At 40.8% G+C, this 16,422-nt stretch overlaps 1 protein-coding gene across 3 annotated transcripts; it reads left to right on the top strand.

The window, feature by feature from the left end:
* The first annotated feature begins 467 nt into the window (after positions 1-467).
* Positions 468-16,355, top strand: kat80 (katanin p80). 3 transcript variants are annotated; one of them, XM_022057602.2, is made up of 16 exons: positions 468-720; positions 801-942; positions 1,112-1,242; positions 1,698-1,916; positions 2,501-2,626; positions 3,296-3,483; positions 4,117-4,437; positions 4,945-5,069; positions 6,459-6,506; positions 7,451-7,733; positions 7,855-8,224; positions 9,143-9,310; positions 10,070-10,146; positions 10,581-10,655; positions 14,336-14,455; positions 14,674-16,355. In XM_022057602.2, exons 2-16 carry the CDS (start codon positions 909-911, stop codon positions 14,804-14,806), a joined length of 2,418 nt encoding a protein of 805 aa, XP_021913294.2. In that variant the 5' UTR covers positions 468-720; positions 801-908; the 3' UTR covers positions 14,807-16,355. The 3 variants fall into 3 exon arrangements, with proteins under 3 accessions (XP_021913294.2, XP_021913295.2, XP_021913296.2); XM_022057603.2 differs by having other exon boundaries at positions 468-942; positions 1,115-1,242; XM_022057604.2 differs by lacking the exon at positions 6,459-6,506 and having other exon boundaries at positions 468-942.
* The last annotated feature ends 67 nt before the right edge of the window (positions 16,356-16,422 follow it).

Here is a 16,422-nt window from a genome sequence, read left to right as displayed (position 1 = left end):
GGGATTACCAGTGTTTGAATTGTGGTGTGACTGGTTATTAGTTTGGTATTTGTTCAAGTGAGTTTATTTGTGGGTTTGTTAAATTATCAGAGTGTGTAGGAGTATTTTCCCAGGTTATCCTAGTTACAGATGTATTTTTTAAGACAAAAATCTTAGTTTTTTTGTGTCTGCTTCGCACAAAATGTGTGAAATGAATGCACAACTGGGAGGTTATGCTCATCCATCTAAACTTTAAGCCAAATGAAAATTTCTAGAGTGTCATTTTTAGCTGTGCCAACAGCGATGACAATTTATGTTATTTATTGAAGGAAATATTTTTATTTCTCTATTGCTACATTTGTTTGATTTGGAAACAATATTTACCAAGTGAGCTATTGAAATCGGTCATTTAATTTTCTTGTATGATATGAGATGGCAGTAATGTACAATCGGAGGTTAGCAACAACTTTGATTTTTACGTAAGTAGAATCGTGTTATAAAACCCATGGGGTTCAAATTGTGGATAAAAACAATTCATAACGATCAGAAATATGAAGTAATTTGAATTATATTTTAAATGCGGAATTTGGAAATGTAACAGAATTATCAGTATCATAAAATTGTCGGCCTATTCTATACTCGTTCCGTCGTCCAGTATTTCCACAGATGGTATTGTATGTCATGGAAATCCGAAACAAATGTTAAAAGCAGTGGCAGTACAGGTTGCAGATTTGGAAAGTTGTACGTTCCTTATTACACATGTGTAAACACGAGGTGGTTGCTGATAATATTTTTAATTTGACTGCTGACATTTCACACAGATTTTATTTTCTGTTGGAAAATGAAGATGATGGGACAGAAGAATTGTCCTTGTTTGGTCGTTCCCGTGCTGCATTGTTCGAATTGAAATTTTCAACATCAAAATCTTAATGGCATCGTCTACCAAACGTTCATGGAGGCTGCGTAAGTAAACTAACTTGAATATTACTTTTATGGACAGTAGGCCTTTATTTTTTATTGCATGCGACATTTTACTAAATGTTCTGTCACTTTGTAACAGTATATGGAGTGAATTAATTTGTATTTATTCAGAGTTCAGTTGCAATTAATAATTATGTGATGGCTGTTTCAGAAGACTTTGTGGCTCATGGTTCCAATGTGAATTGTTTGGCACTTGGCCACAAATCAGGTCGTGTATTGGTAACTGGAGGTGATGACAAGAAAGTTAACTTGTGGGCTGTTGGAAAGCATAACTGCATCATGGTTTGTTACTTTTAATAGCTTCCTTATAGATTAAACTTTATTGTATGGGACCAGGGAATATAAATCCCTGTTTTACAGGGCTGCCAGCTAGACTTTGACTCCAGACTTATTGGTTTACTGACACTCACTGGTAAAGGTTAATTATTCACTTTGGTTTATACGGCACATTGGTTTTGAGATTCTTAGTACTTTTCTTGAATAACCTATATTTTATACTCGTTTTGATACCAGTCATACAGTACGAAATCTAAAAGTCAGAATATGAAGTATTTTTAGTCATAAATTGTATTTAGTCCAACACATTATTCAAAATGTGAACAACACTCTTATAACATTCTAAACCTTCTTGCTAACTCATGTGAAGGTATTTTAATGCCACTTCCATGAGTTACAGTTTGTTGACGTGTCAGTGACTGTGAGAACATCATATGTCAGATTATTGTTTTATTGTTCAGAGTCTGAGTGGTCACACAACACCAGTAGAGTGTGTGCAGTTTGGACATACTGAGGAACTAGTATGTGCTGGGTCACAGACTGGAGCACTGAAAATTTGGGATCTGGAAGCGGCAAAGATAGTTCGGACATTGACCGGGCACAAAGGTACGATACGGTGCATGGATTTCCATCCATATGGTGATTTTCTTACTTCTGGATCATTGGACACATCAATAAAGGTATATAATTCATAAACACAGTTTGTCACTTGTCAGCTTTGTGTCAAAAGAGATTAAATATATTATAATATGAAGAGATACATGTAAATTCTAAATATAATCCAGAGATGCATTTTAACTGAGAGTAGATCTTAATGAGCTTTCTATTTTATTCCACACTCCAATGCGTTTTTATATAGGGAATAATTATTTTTGGAAATTGATCAAGTCTGGTATCAGTTTAATTGAAGACACTAATGACAGTACTATAAGTATAATTTAAATCTTTTGAATTAATTTATAAGTCTTTATCTTTACTGGGTATTATAAGAGAGGCATCAGAAGAAAATTAAATACAAAAATTGTTATCAGTGAGATTGAGGAATATCAAAAAGAATTGGCTGTGAAACACATCGCCGCTATGAGAGCCTGAAATCTCGCGTTCCTTGTAGTTACACCGCCTCTTCAGATTCAAAGAGATGAAGGATGTTGACAGAAATATGCAGCATTCGTGCACTTCCCATAGACAACAAGTAAGAAATCCCAAGGATAAGAATAAAACTCTACAACAATTAACATTTACACTGAAAGTTCTTTTATTTCAGTTGTGGGATATCCGGCGTAAAGGCTGTATTTTTACGTACAAGGGTCACAAGCTAACTGTTAACAGCCTGAAATTTAGCCCCGATGGTCAGTGGATTGCTTCAGCCGGAGAAGAGGGTTTGGTAAAGGTAAGTCTGCGCTGTTCCTAATTTGTCATTATGACCGTAGGATTTTTCTTGAAAAGATTATAATTGCCTGCTGTGGGTTTGGGAAGAAATTTTGTGTTGGTAAATTTTAGGATTACATTGAGTTCAATAACTACCTTCACATTCTTTTAATGCTGTAACTGCTCGGTTGTTTCCAATGATGCATTTTTCATATTGGTTTTTATCTTGGTTTGATTTTTTAGGTTATGTTGGAATGTTCAACTTAAAAAATTGTTGTTAAATTATTTTGTCGAGCTATTACACATCACTGATTGAATTAATTGTAAATGAACAATGATGATTCATCTTTTACATTTTACATAACGTATGCAGTCGAGAAGCATCTTTAAATAATCTAAGAATTGCTGCGTGACCTTGAGGGACTGAGGAAAGTTAAAAATGTTCTTGGTCAAAATATTCATTAACCCAGTAGAGATTCAAACTGAGTAACTCCTAAATCTTCACAACCATATTCAAAACTTCCATTAGACTTATTCAGTTTTGGTACTTTGGGCTCTTTACCCGGTGGTAAAGGTAGCCTAAGCATGAAGCTGAGCACTTGTGTCCAACTGGTACTGATGTTTAAAATGCAGGGAAGTCGTTTTGCGCGTAACGAGATGTATTTAATCACGATTTCCCGTTATGTCCCAGCTGTGGGATATTAGGGCTGGTCGACTTCTCAAAGAATTTACGGACCATGGTGGTCCTGTCACGACGGTTGAATTTCACCCCAACGAATTCTTGCTGGCTTCTGGTAGCTCTGATCGTACCGTTAACTTCTGGGATCTGGAAAATTTCCAGCTCGTATCTACAACTGACAGAGATTGTGGTGCCATAAGGTAAGTAACATGGCAACATTGTTTCACTGTTTTATTTTTCATTCTTTCGGAAAGGGAAAAAAATTACCAATCTTTATATTTTAATATTCGTGTTTTTTGATAGGAGAAGGAAATACGAGATTCTGAATTGAATGATAGCTAAGCATTCGCCAGATGTTTAATTTCTTGGAATTCACTTACTATCTCGACGACCAGCATCTTCACTGCTGTGAGAACCACAAATCTCACTATCCATCTGTTATCAGGATTTGTCATATAAAAGTTTATATTATTAATATTTTAATGTAATCATTACAATTATGGTAGCTCAGTCAGTATAGTGACCAGCTGTGGCCGGGATGAACGAGGTTCGGTCCTCAACAGGCACAGAGGATTCTTCCTGTAGCCTCTGCATCTAGATTGGCTCTGGGGCCCACCCAGCCTCCTATCCAGTGGGTACCCAGGTCCTTTCCCAGGGGTAAAGCGCTGCCGGGGTGTGGCGCTGGCCACTCAGCCCCATCTAGTGCCGAGATCAAGGATGAGTAGGAGCTATGCCGTCACTCCCCCCAAGTACCTCCATGGTGTATAATAGGATAGCTTTACTTTACTTTTTAACGCAACCATCGGCAATCCTGTGTCGTTCTCTAATGGCAGGTGCATCTACTTCAGCCAAGGTGGGGAATGTCTTTATGCAGGGTCACAAGATGTATTGAAAGTGTATGGCTGGGAACCTGCTTGGACATACGACACCATCCCCGTGGGGTGGGGGAAGATCCAGGATATAGCTACGGCTCAGAACCAACTTATCAGTGCCTCATTCCACATGGCCAATGTCGTCCTATGTGTCGTGGACCTCAAGAGGGTACAGCCATTTGGCGGAGGACCGGATGATGTCGGCCCGTCGCCTTTCGTCCACGGGCAGAGTGTCCGTAAAAGTTTCAGCCGGGATAAGCCGCTCAATGTTGCGAAGGCTACGTAAGTTAGATTAGAGGTTCATATTTGTTGTTGGTAGGGGCGTAGTTTTAAAAATGAAAATGCCAGTGCTACGTGGTGCAGAGTTTTAAATTTGAATGCCATGAGCAGGTTATGAAGTTGTCCTCGTAACTTAAGTGCAGAATTAAAAAATAACTCAAATAAATGAAACAAACCCCGTGGAGTTTTAATATTAGAGTAAACAGTTTTGTATGTTCATTCACGTATGCTAATAATTTTTCTAAATTTCTAAAGGGGCATTCTGGCAACCTTATATCGTTAAGTGGGTAGCCCGCAGTCGTCCTTGCTACATTGCATATATTTAACATCACAGGAATAGAGCAGCTGGAGTATGAAGCCACGACTCGCCTCTGTATAGTGCCAAGACTTGCGGCATTACCTCCACTCATCGAAACTTCGTCATGTCTTGGTGTTATAAGCACACGGACAGTTTCACGTTTTATGCTTGTAAACGGGTTCAGCTAGTCTTTCAGTATTTTACCATTTCAGGCTAGATGTAAAAACCATCGAGGAATCCGACAGGTCAGGAACTGATCCGGAAGATGAGTCCCAGTCAGTGGCCGACATTCAGAATGTGGGCGACTATGAAGCTATATTCCAGCCCAGCAGAAAACGTACGTAGAATTGTGTTCATGCGAATGAACTAATCTTAATAGGATTATATGAACGGCGAAGATGAAGGGGCAGAACTGGTATAGCGCGATGTACGAAGTTCGAGTCGTATTTACGACGAGTTTCGCAAACTCAACAGAAACATTTTGAATTTATCCTGCGACATAAAATTTTGTGACCACGATGTAAGTACGTCCGCGTGTCGGTATCTCGCCGTAAGAGAAGAGCGTTGATCGGGGGTGTCTGAGAAAGGGATGCCTAGGAGAATATTTGGACCAAAAAAGATAAAGATTTGGCAGAGGATGGAGAACATTTTATAATGTCGGGCTTCATAATTTATACTCTTCATCAAATGTTATTAGAGCGATCTAATTAAGGACGATGTGATATATAAGAAATATGTACAAAATTTTAGTTTAAAAACAATAAAAGGAAGAGTTATATGGGAGAAGTAGGTGTAGGTGGTTAGATAATATTAAAGTTAATCTTAAAGATATGTGATGTTATGATGGAGACTGGATTCAGCCAGTATTGTCAATTCTTTAAGTTCTTCGTATAATGTTACTTCTTGAACGTGCCGTTGTCTCATCAGGGTAGCACGGTCGGCCTTGCCTTGTAATTCTTTCCTGCACGGCCTTTTATTGTCTCTGCTGTAGTAAATCTCATATTCATTGCACTGTCATTTTCTTTGTAATGGTATGTGGGCAGCATGAAAAACCGGTTTAATATTAATAGTCTTCGAAATGTAAATGCTTGGCTCCTCAGACTTGCTTCTCGTTTGTAATCTCTGTAGTTTTTTTGTGTCATAGTGTTTGCCTTTCTGTGAATGTTCTTCATTATTTTGAGTTTTCTAGAAATATCTTATACTTCTTTCTGGTTGACGATAAAGGCGAAATGAACTGGGTCATTTAATTATGATTGCCGTTGACCTCGGGAGATGTAAGATCAGCAAGAAGACGAGCAGATGCATGGAATCACTTCAGAAATTTGCGGAAGTTGGTTAAATGTGCATCTAACAGATCACAAGATTCTCAGACTTATATTTCATGAATGACTGTACAAGATTCAGGTGTTACAAGAAGCATTTCAAATGAAACATTTGAAATTTCCGCGCGTTTGCAACCGCAAAATTTACATTTTCCGATCAATCAACCCACCAAAGTTAATACAGAATCCGAAATAACGTTAAAATAAACTTTATTCATTGTGCTTTTGTATTCTACGTACAGTTTATTTATATTTTAAGTATTTTCGGAGTTATTAAAATTTAAACTAGATTTGAATACTATTATAAATTAATGAGGATTTCTTATGTGTAATTTATGGTGTAGTGTTAGCACTTGTGGCTTTTCTTTGTCGCATGTTTGCAGTTTGTTTGTTTTATGTTTCAGTTACTCGCACCCCTCCTCCTGACCCATTCCCCGCTCCGCTAGAAGACGGTAAGTGATCACGCCACATCTTTTGCTTTGTGCACTGTGTCGTTTCCCCTGTGCTTCTTTGCATGATGTAGAAATTGAGAGAATGATAAACTACGTGGTCGCGTGTTTCGGAAATGAAAATGCAGGTGCCTGTTTCAATGTCTTCCATTAGTGCCTCGGGTACACAGTGTCCTTTTTATGACCTGCATCATTATTCCATTGTTTTCTGATATACCAATCGTGTCCCACAAAATATATTTTACTGTATTGCGGTTGAGTTGGAAAATGTTTACGGCAATTCTGAAAGTGTTTTGCCACATTTTCTGATAGCAAGTAAAGAGGGCAAAATCTGTTGTCCCACGTTTAGTGGATGTAGCGTCTCATCGCGTTCTTGCGACTGTTTTACTGAATGGTGTCGCTGTCCACAGGCATGATCGTAGAGCAGTTTAGTGCTCTTTGGTTTGCGTAACAGAAATTCAAACTGATGACATCACTTAACCAACTCGACTCTTCTACCTGCTGAACCTCAGGTGACTCAGAATTCCTGTGAACAGCAGAGCAAGCCTGAACTGAAAAAGAAAAAAGTCATAGAATGTCACGTTCATTGAATTCCGACTTACAGCCGACTGTTTACTGTCGGCAGAGGGAGAATTACGGATAGAATACGAATATGGAGAAATTTACTGTGACAGAACAAAATTGCTGATTGTTCGAGTATTTAACGCATGATATTACCAAATTTAATGTGCCGTATTTATTCTTCAGACGCACTGAAATGCAAAATGTACCATATTGATACTTGGATACTTCCTACTTATGTAATTATGAAATATAGGATTCAAAGTACTTGAAATGTGGAAGATATTTTCATTATATGCATTTTCAGTTGTGGTTTAAAGAATTATCAGGAACGGTGAAGTATTTTGCTATGAGATTTTACTCTACGTGTTTGAATGCTGTTGTAGATCCGTCACTGCCCCAGGTGCTACAGCCGTCCTCGTCCGATCCAGAAGGGCCGGTCAGTACGCGCAGCCTCGGTAGCTTGGAGCTGAAGGAAACTTCACTTCATCACTTGCCACCTGGAGTGACAGTAAGAAATCCACCGTCGCCACTCACTGAATCGTTCGTTGTGAACGAACAGATGTCATCTCAGGCATCTAGTTCTCCACGTTCAAAGCGTGACATTGTGCGCAAACTGAGCTCTTGCAGGGACCCGCAGTCATTTCCAGAGGTGGACTTTCCTGTCAAGTATGTGTTGCCGGTTTCTTCTTCTCTAAATCACATGAATAAATAAAATACATTACTCATATCATTAAATAATTAAAGTTGACTACTCTCATGCACTAAATATGTTATAACATTCTTTCAGACTGAGCAACATACGTCATAGTCCGTCAGAGCCGGCTCTAAACCGAGCAAACTTTTCACACACGAGGTCTCTTTCGCTGAGTCGGAATTTAGCGTCGCTGAGTGTAGAAACGGCTCGGTCCGAGTGCCACGTTCCTCCTCAGACCGCGGCCCCCACATCGTATGACAGACCGACGGCTGGGAAAACATCAGCGCCTAAACCGCCAACACCATCGTCAATCCCGGTGGAGATAAGTATTTCGCCGGTCACGAGGGAGAACCGTATGTCGAGTCTTGCTGGAGGCAAGGAGGAGGAGAAGAAGGAAGCGGAGGATTTTATACCGATGGCATCCGATAAACCGTCCGGCCTGGATCTGGAAGAGTTTCTACCGGTAAATAATTCTGTGTTTTATCTCTTTATTGAATGCAAGCTCAAATGAAATAATTCTGGAATCTGATGTTTAAATTCAAAGAAGTTAAATGATATTTTTTATCGCCTACTAAAACTTGGTCGTCTTCGTTGAATTGGTAACGCAGACGTTGTAGCTTATTTCGTGTCAAGCGAATTGGAAGTTCGATTAAATTATGTTTACAAAATTTGAAGTCATTTTTCTCCGTAGTCATCAAGTTTTCTAAGCATCGTGCAGGCCGCCCCATTGCTCAGGCCTGCACTTGCCAGCATCCCAAATCAAAAACCTGGATTCACGACCGGATGAGTCTATTGTGTTGACGGATGTGGTGCTCTCTGATTCCTTTAGTTTTCCCCTCAGTATCATTCCACCTCTGCTTTATGTTCGCTCGTGTATCGTTGAGGGGTGGGAGGGTGGACAGTGTGCCTGTTAGCAGCCACAGTCCCGCAGACACAAACTATGAACCTGTCGCAGCAGTAAAGATAAATTAAAATGTTGTTTCTCACGACTACCGAGGCATAGGCATTTTTGCTGCAGAAACCCCACATTTAGTGAATCTATTTCAGGATTCTCCCTCATGTAGTTAAAAAAATTTAGGCCTTACGCCCATCCTATCGGTGTTATTATTCTTCTGTCATGATCTATTGTTAAAATTCCCCCAGAGGAACATGAAAATGGGATTTTACTGCATATATACATATGATTGAAGCGCCATATTGTGGGATCAGACATCGGTGCCCTAAGAACGGCAAACATTGACCGTTACCGCTGTTCACTTACCATGCAATTGTATTTGTACCTGCGAGAATAATGAAGTTATCGTAGAATTAAAAATTGTACTTATGTAATTTAATATTATTCCCATTTTGTCCTGTTAACGTCTGATTACGATTTATCCAGAAGAACTACTCGCGTACATTAGGCTATCAGCAGACGTTTCCTGACATGTCTGAAGCGGAGGTGCTGTCATCTATGATGAGAGGACATGAGTCTATGATGGCGGTACTCGCCGGTCGACAGAGGAGCCTTCAAATTGTATATTCTCTGTGGCACAATAAGGACTTAAAGGTAGATTTCTCAGTCTTAGTTTAATATTTATTTTCTTTCTAATATTATTTAATTCTGTCGTCATGACAATTTACTGAACGTCAGCGTGAAGTTTGAATGATATGTAAGACTTGAGGTTCTCACAGCGGTGAATATGAAGATTTCTGTCTTCTGGGTTATTGCGCTGTGTAGTCTGGTCGATGTTAACCAACGTTTCAGAGGTCATACTGCCTCCGTCATCAGGGCGATGAATGATATATTTATAACAGGACTCAAATAATTTGGGTTTCTTTCAGAGTTTTTTTTTGTCATTGTCGTGGGGACCCCACCCCAAAAAAAAATTCATTGTATTTACTAGCATAATTTTTGCCTCATTTACTTTTAATTTATTAGCGGTGCTGTCGGCACTTCGAGATTATTACGGATTTACAGACCACGCAAACGTATTTGTTGCTGTAATATTGGGAAGTCCTGGCGGTTTCAAACGGTGCTGCGTTCCTATGGAAAAGTTTTTGATCTTTAGAGCAGCTCGGTGTGATTTTGTTTGATTTTCTCCGTGGTTTTTCCATTTCTCTCCCGTGACATACGCGAGGCATACCAGGGAAGGACTGAAATTGATAAAAGTTAATCCTGTTGATGTTTAAGACACTGAACAAACAACGAACAACGCTCGTAGATAAGATGATAGAAAGGAAACTTATCTGAAACAAAGAATGTGGCACGTTGGCTCGTTGCGGTGTGACAGAAACTGTTCTCGTAATATTTTTCCCTTATTTGCAGGCGGCCGTTGACTCGGCAGTGGCGATGAATGACCTGGCCGTAGTTGTGGACCTCCTAGGTGTAATCATGCTGCGGCCGTAAGTATTTGAAAAATTTGTCATCTGTGCAGTTTACTGGAATACCGTACTCCGCAGTTTGGATGTATGTGGTTTATTCCGCGTCCTGCAACGTGCGACGTCTTGCAGATTAATCCTAAATTTTTTAAGATAGCGCTGCCTCTTAATTATACACGAGACAGTCGTCTTTATCCTCGTCACCTCAAAAACATGAAATCTGAACGTGCTGGCATATTGTACGCTTCAGAATAAGCGGTGAACGTGGATCATCGCCGGAATGATGATCGGCAGGGGAAAAGTGTGTTACTCTCGGAAACACCCGAGCCCCTTGTCAGTCGAAAGTCCCACCTCCGCTCCTGCAGAATGAGAAGCCGGTATCCAGTGGTTTTTTATGAAGCGCAACTTAAATGCTAGTGAAACATCCATCTTCAGGTATGATTTTTCTTTTTTTTTAGGTCTATCTGGAATCTCGACTTGTGCGTCGCGCTACTTCCGACGATCTATGACCTCATCCAGAGTAAATACGAGATGTAAGTATCGAGTTTATTTTTGTTTTGCAGACTGTACTTTCGTGACTGAAGTAAGCGAAGGCAAATTGACGCTTCGCCATTACTAACAGAGTTTGCTCTGCTCTTGATCTATTAAGCAGTGGAATGATCTTCAAAAAAATTAACAGTCGGACGTAATTTCTTATTAATATCGCAATTAATGATCCAAAATAATAAAATTTAAATTCATCTAGGATAATGAAAGCCTGGAAATTTGGTATTTGAAATGTCTTTGGTTATGAAATTATTATTTTAATTTATTATCAGTCGTTATTGTCCGTGTGTTATGAAATGTTGACTTATTTAATGTAGAATAATATTTGTGATTTATCGTCATTATTTGTGATCCTTAATACAAGAACTACCGTCTCCTCGGGGGAGTCGTGAGTGTATTAATGCTTTAAAAGTAAATTCAGCGTCTCTTGTCTTGCGACTACGTCATACTAAACCACACGAGGATTAAATTAACCTACATTTTAATAGAGGCATTGCTTCCGCGCTAGACGCAATATTTCCTGGTGAAGCGTCCGAGGGAGTTCGACAGGGAATCTGCGAGACGTTGATCATGCGCCTAATGCAGCTTAGCGAGCTGTGGACTGCGCTTAATCTGCAAGTGGTTTTGTCCTCGTGAGATTTTAGGTTTTGCTTGATGGGGAAATGTTAGATTGTGATCTTACAGGTGGCAACACTGTTTAACCATATAAGTGAATACTGGTGGTCCTGAGGACTCTCTTGTCTCCATTTTCAGGGTAGAAGTTAGTAGCCCCGTGATGTAGGTAGGTGTACGTAGGAACGCGACGGAAAGATTGGCGATTCGGTGTTGAGGACGAGGGAGAGAAGATTGGGCCCTATGTGGGCCAATAGGAGATAGGGGAACAGAACGGGCCCTTATCAGGGCCACTGCAAAGGAAAGGAGAAATCTAGTGGATTACGTAATACATTCTGCTGCCCCTTGAAGAAGGTTGTTTTTTTGGACAGCCTCGCATTTGAAGAACATTCAGAGATGAAACGCAGTACCAGCAGAGAGAGTTATATAAATCTCTGGCGCAGTCGCTGAATTGTTGTGAACTAAGTTTTCCGTCTGACCTTCTGTTCGTGCTACAACCTCCGGCTCATTGTGAACTAGGCTTCCCACTTGTTCGTGCTACAACCTCCGGCTCATTGTGAACTAAGCTTCCCACTTGTTTGTGCTACAACCTCCGGCTCATTGTGAACTAGGCTTCCCACTTGTTCGTGAGCGAAGTATCGCTGCCCCAGGCACCACACCTGTTACTCTGCCATGTGGTCTTTGTTCCGCCAGTCTTGTATTACTACGCGGTGCGTGACGTACAACGCTTTACGGACGATAATAGTCGGTTTCCTCCCCGCCTGCAATTAGCACATTCCCCCTTCCCCCCGTTATCTTCTCCAGGTGTAACACGTGTACAGCTGACGCAAGCCTTTAAAGTGAATTATGTTTATTATTTGCGTCGTATCTACAGAACCATTTTCATTTTCTTGCAAAGAAATCTTTTGTTGACGTGTTCTCGTGGTAACGTGTAATTTGTGACTTTGATCCTCTCCGACACCAGACTTCCCAACCAAAAAGGGCCAGTGTTTGTGAACGAGTTATGTCGAGCGTAGAATGGAAAAGGTTGGGCCACGCGTTAACTACTACTATTGTTCCGATAAAGCCTGTGTTTTCGTATAATTCTGTCAGTAAAGTGGCTACCTATTTTATCGGCTTTCGCTCCACCACAGATTTCAAAGCGACTGGGAGAGTTGCCGAGGTTAAATATGTGGAGCTTTACGTCTATTTCCCCCCATACGCCTTTTTCAAATCTAGATATTTTTTTTTTTAGGCGATGTTTTATTTGAGCTGTGACTCGGTCGCCAGAGCCTCGTATGTTGAAATCAGATCGGTAGGAATGACTTACATTGTCTCCCACCGCTGAGGGCGTAGCAAACAGTTCACATGTCTCCATCAGAACTGTCGTCATGAAGTTTGTTCGCGTAATTTTGTTCGCATGAGTACTCACGCGTGCAGGAAGTGAAAAACAAATGTAATTAATCGCCTCTTACGTTTTCAAACCGACGAGTTCCACTGGACATGCCAGTGGGAACTATATGTACCACCTGCTTTAATAACAAGCGACGCGGTATTTTGTAATAAATTCATTTCGTACGATTTTCTCTGTAAACAGCGTTGACCACGTGATCTGCGTAACGGTGAAGTGCGGTGTTCTCTTTTCGGTACGGACCGAGTTCTTATATAACATTTGGACGACTTTCGGGATCAAAGGCTTGCGTCTCTTACATTTGTACCTTGTTTATCTTTCTCCCTTGTAACATTACATTCTTTTCCTCTTTTATTCCTTAATCTGTTTTCCTTTATTTTCCATTTATTTAAATATTACTGTCCGTTTCAAGGAAGTTGCTGGGATAACCGAGTCAGTATAGTGACTGGGTTGTGGGCTAAAAGGCTGGTGTTCGATTCGCGGTTGAGACATGTTTTTGTTTCCATCTGGGGTCATTGCCTACCTGTCCAATGTATACCGCGGGCTGGTTCGTGAAGATGAGATTGGCGGGCCGTGTAGTACGCATGGGAAATGTAGAAATGCATACGTAATTTTGATTCCGTAGCCAGATGTGAGGAGACCACTCTAGAAGACCGAGATTGGAGGACGGGAGGGTGTATACTCGATTCGTGTGGTTCAAAATAAAGGACCATTGGCGGGCTTTTAATTCGTCGTCATATACGATCCAGCATGACGGCCGTGCGAACTTCTGAGTGGGAATCGTGTATCGCGGTCTTCACGACAGTTTGAGCTGTTTGAAGCGGTGCCTAGCTAACACGAATCCGACGCTGCACCGTCTACCCCGGGCGTCTTTTGTGTATCGAACATAATGACGCGGTGTCTGCACTGTCTCGCAGCTGGCACCGATTTCCAGAAAGCTTTTACTGTCCAAAGGCGTGCCAATTATTTAGAACGGAGCGCACAAAACTTCCCACCGCTCGGCTAATTCCGTAACCCTTTCCACGGTCCTCGCTGATGACGTCGTAAGCGGGCGTCCGAAGGAGGACATCGCCGTTGAGGGTCCAGTTTCATTCAGGCCTAACTAATATTGTCACACTTGATACACAATTATTCGTCCCCTCGTAGTCACGGCTGTGATGTGACAGGGTACGAGCCGAACCTTTTATGATTCTTCAAAACATGTTAATGATCGTGCAGTCTGCGTATTCAGATATCACACCCCTCATCCCGCCCGAGTTTCGTATTCAGATGTCGGGGTTTAAATATGAGTTTTCATGCCGGCTATTTTGACCCCTGCACGTTCGTTGTTTCTCTCAGTCGCACCAGGAAATATATATATATATAGTTTTGTTTAAAATCTGACAAGAATATTGGTCACTTTATATTAAGATTCTTTATTTTTTTGCCAGACGTTACTTGGTGGGGGATCCTCCGCGTTAACTTGATCGCCAAACCGTATGGGTGTCGGACGCCCCACCCACTCAGTTTCAACTCTTACGTCGTGCCATTTGAAAAAAAATTACAGGTCAAATTCTGGCAAATGCTTCAGAATTGTTAACGCTACAAAATGTCTTTTGGAAGTCTTAAAATGCAGTGTACCATCGAGGAGTGTTTCATGTATATTTTTTTGTGTGTCGTTTGCAGGTACATGACTGTCGGATGCAACACCTTGAGGTTGATCCTGAGGAACTTTGCGCCAGTCATCAAAACCAATGTACGAGCTCCTGTCCGGTCGGTCGGCGTTGACATCTCCCGAGAAGAAAGGTGAGGAGGGCCTGTAATCTGTTTCAACATGTCTTGTGCAGCTCGTACACTGCTCAGACGGAGGATTCTCGTATCATGTTTTAAAATTTGGACTTATTTTGTTAAAATATGGTAAAATAGTAAGAAATTTGAGAGAGAGACGACGTTCAAAGTTGCGAGATGTGCGCTGGATGGCCGCAGGTCGCCCCATAATCGAACCGTTGACTCTCTGCTTGCAGGTACAGTAAGTGCGTCAAATGCTACAGCAGCCTGATGTCTGTCCGGGCCTTTCTGCTCAAAAGGCAGACTCTTCAGGGTAAACTTGGCCACGCATTCCGAGAGCTGCACGTCCTGATGCAGAGCTTAGACTGAATTCAGAGAATATTTCTCTCGTACTGAACTAAACTAACGTTCATTCGGGTTGTAGTGAGACTTTCCTGCTCATTTTGGTTAAGTGCATTTTCTTTTTTACACGTCTCGCGTTTTTGCTCGGACTGCACACGACGACGTGGAGACGTCCGAGCGATGGCTGCATTTTAATTTTTATAATTTTCATTCCAGTGATGTAGATGCTTGAAAATTTACATTTGTTTAATTTAATTTCTACTAAAATTAATTATTTATTGTTTTTTTTTGTACATAATAACCGATGGTGAATTTAATTTAATAGACTGCAGAGTTTTTAAACTTGTTCGTGACAGTGAATCTGTGTGAAGTGCTTTCTCAGGTCAGAGCCCAGAGCGTTCGTTTGTCCTCCGTCCAGGTTTTTGCATAAGACGCCACGAAGAATGGCGGGTGCCGGAAGTTGGATCCGCGCCGTTGCTGTTCCAGTGTCCGATATGATCCGATCCTATTGTCTGTAAAGAGAAAATTGTTTCCTGTTTATGAATTTTTCATACTGTACACATTGTGTGAAAAAGTGTGTATGTGTGTGCACGTGCACACGTGATATTGCCCTAGAAAAATGTTTCCCCAGACTGACGGAACTCCTTTAGCCTCAAAAAGGTAAAATTTACAGACGAGAAATTTACCGGTCTGCTTCTCATCCTGGCAGCTTGAATCTGGCATCCTGCCCGAGGTGTTACGTGGTTTTCCTCAGACTTTCCAGGTGAATACCTGCCTTCAAATAGGCTGAAACTGCCTTCTTCCATATTCATGATCATCTTCACGTTTCATTTGATGCCATATAGTCTCTGCAGATGAATCAGCATTATTAAATAATTCTCTAATCAATTAGTGTGAAGTGAAATTATGAACGAGGCTGTTTGCGCACAGCGTGTGGACGTTGAACATCTTTTCGGTGTTTTATCTAGGATTTTTTGCAGGAACAATAATGTTTGTGTCCCAGATTCTGCGGATATTTGGCGCAGTCTCATTTGTGAATGTGAAATTGTCCCTGCAGAATTAAATGTCCACATATTCTTGAAGTTGGCATTCCTGAGGTGCCGGCTGCTTCGCTCCCGGGGGAGAGATCGGGCGAGGCCCAGAGCTGATTTGGATGTGGCGGCACATGCGGTATTTTATTTTTCTGGCACTGCTCTCCGAAAATTTAATTTCATGCAAGAATGCCTTTTTTAGTCTGATTTATAAAATACCCGCCATTAAGAAGATTTGGGAATCGGTCGTAATGTGTTTTGGAGTGCGATGGTATAATCTGCTCATAATTCTCGTTATTCTTCGTGTCTCAAATATTATTTTCACGTTGTGCCTTTGGAAGTAACCCGGTGTCTAATCCTGCCAGATTTGGAAATTGTGTTATGATTTTATACTCCTCTTTCTGCTGTCAGGTTCAGTTACTGCCAACATACAAATATGTTGTTTACGCTCACATTAAACTTCTTTGTACTTAGTAGCAAAATACTGCTTAATACTGCTAAATTCTAATTTGAAATTTGGAGATTAAAAACTGAAGCAGAAAATATTAGTCCTTGTTTCTTAATATTAATTATGAAAAATTGAAGACTTTGGTCCCTCCCTCAAGATCCTAG

Source organism: Zootermopsis nevadensis, unplaced genomic scaffold (assembly GCF_977971745.1).
Source record: "Zootermopsis nevadensis isolate Lab colony 2312 unplaced genomic scaffold, Znev_1.0 Znev_ptg000028l, whole genome shotgun sequence".
NCBI lineage: Eukaryota > Metazoa > Arthropoda > Insecta > Blattodea > Termopsidae > Zootermopsis > Zootermopsis nevadensis.
Note: the sequence above shows the minus strand (reverse complement) of the source record. Positions and strands in the feature narration are given on the sequence as shown.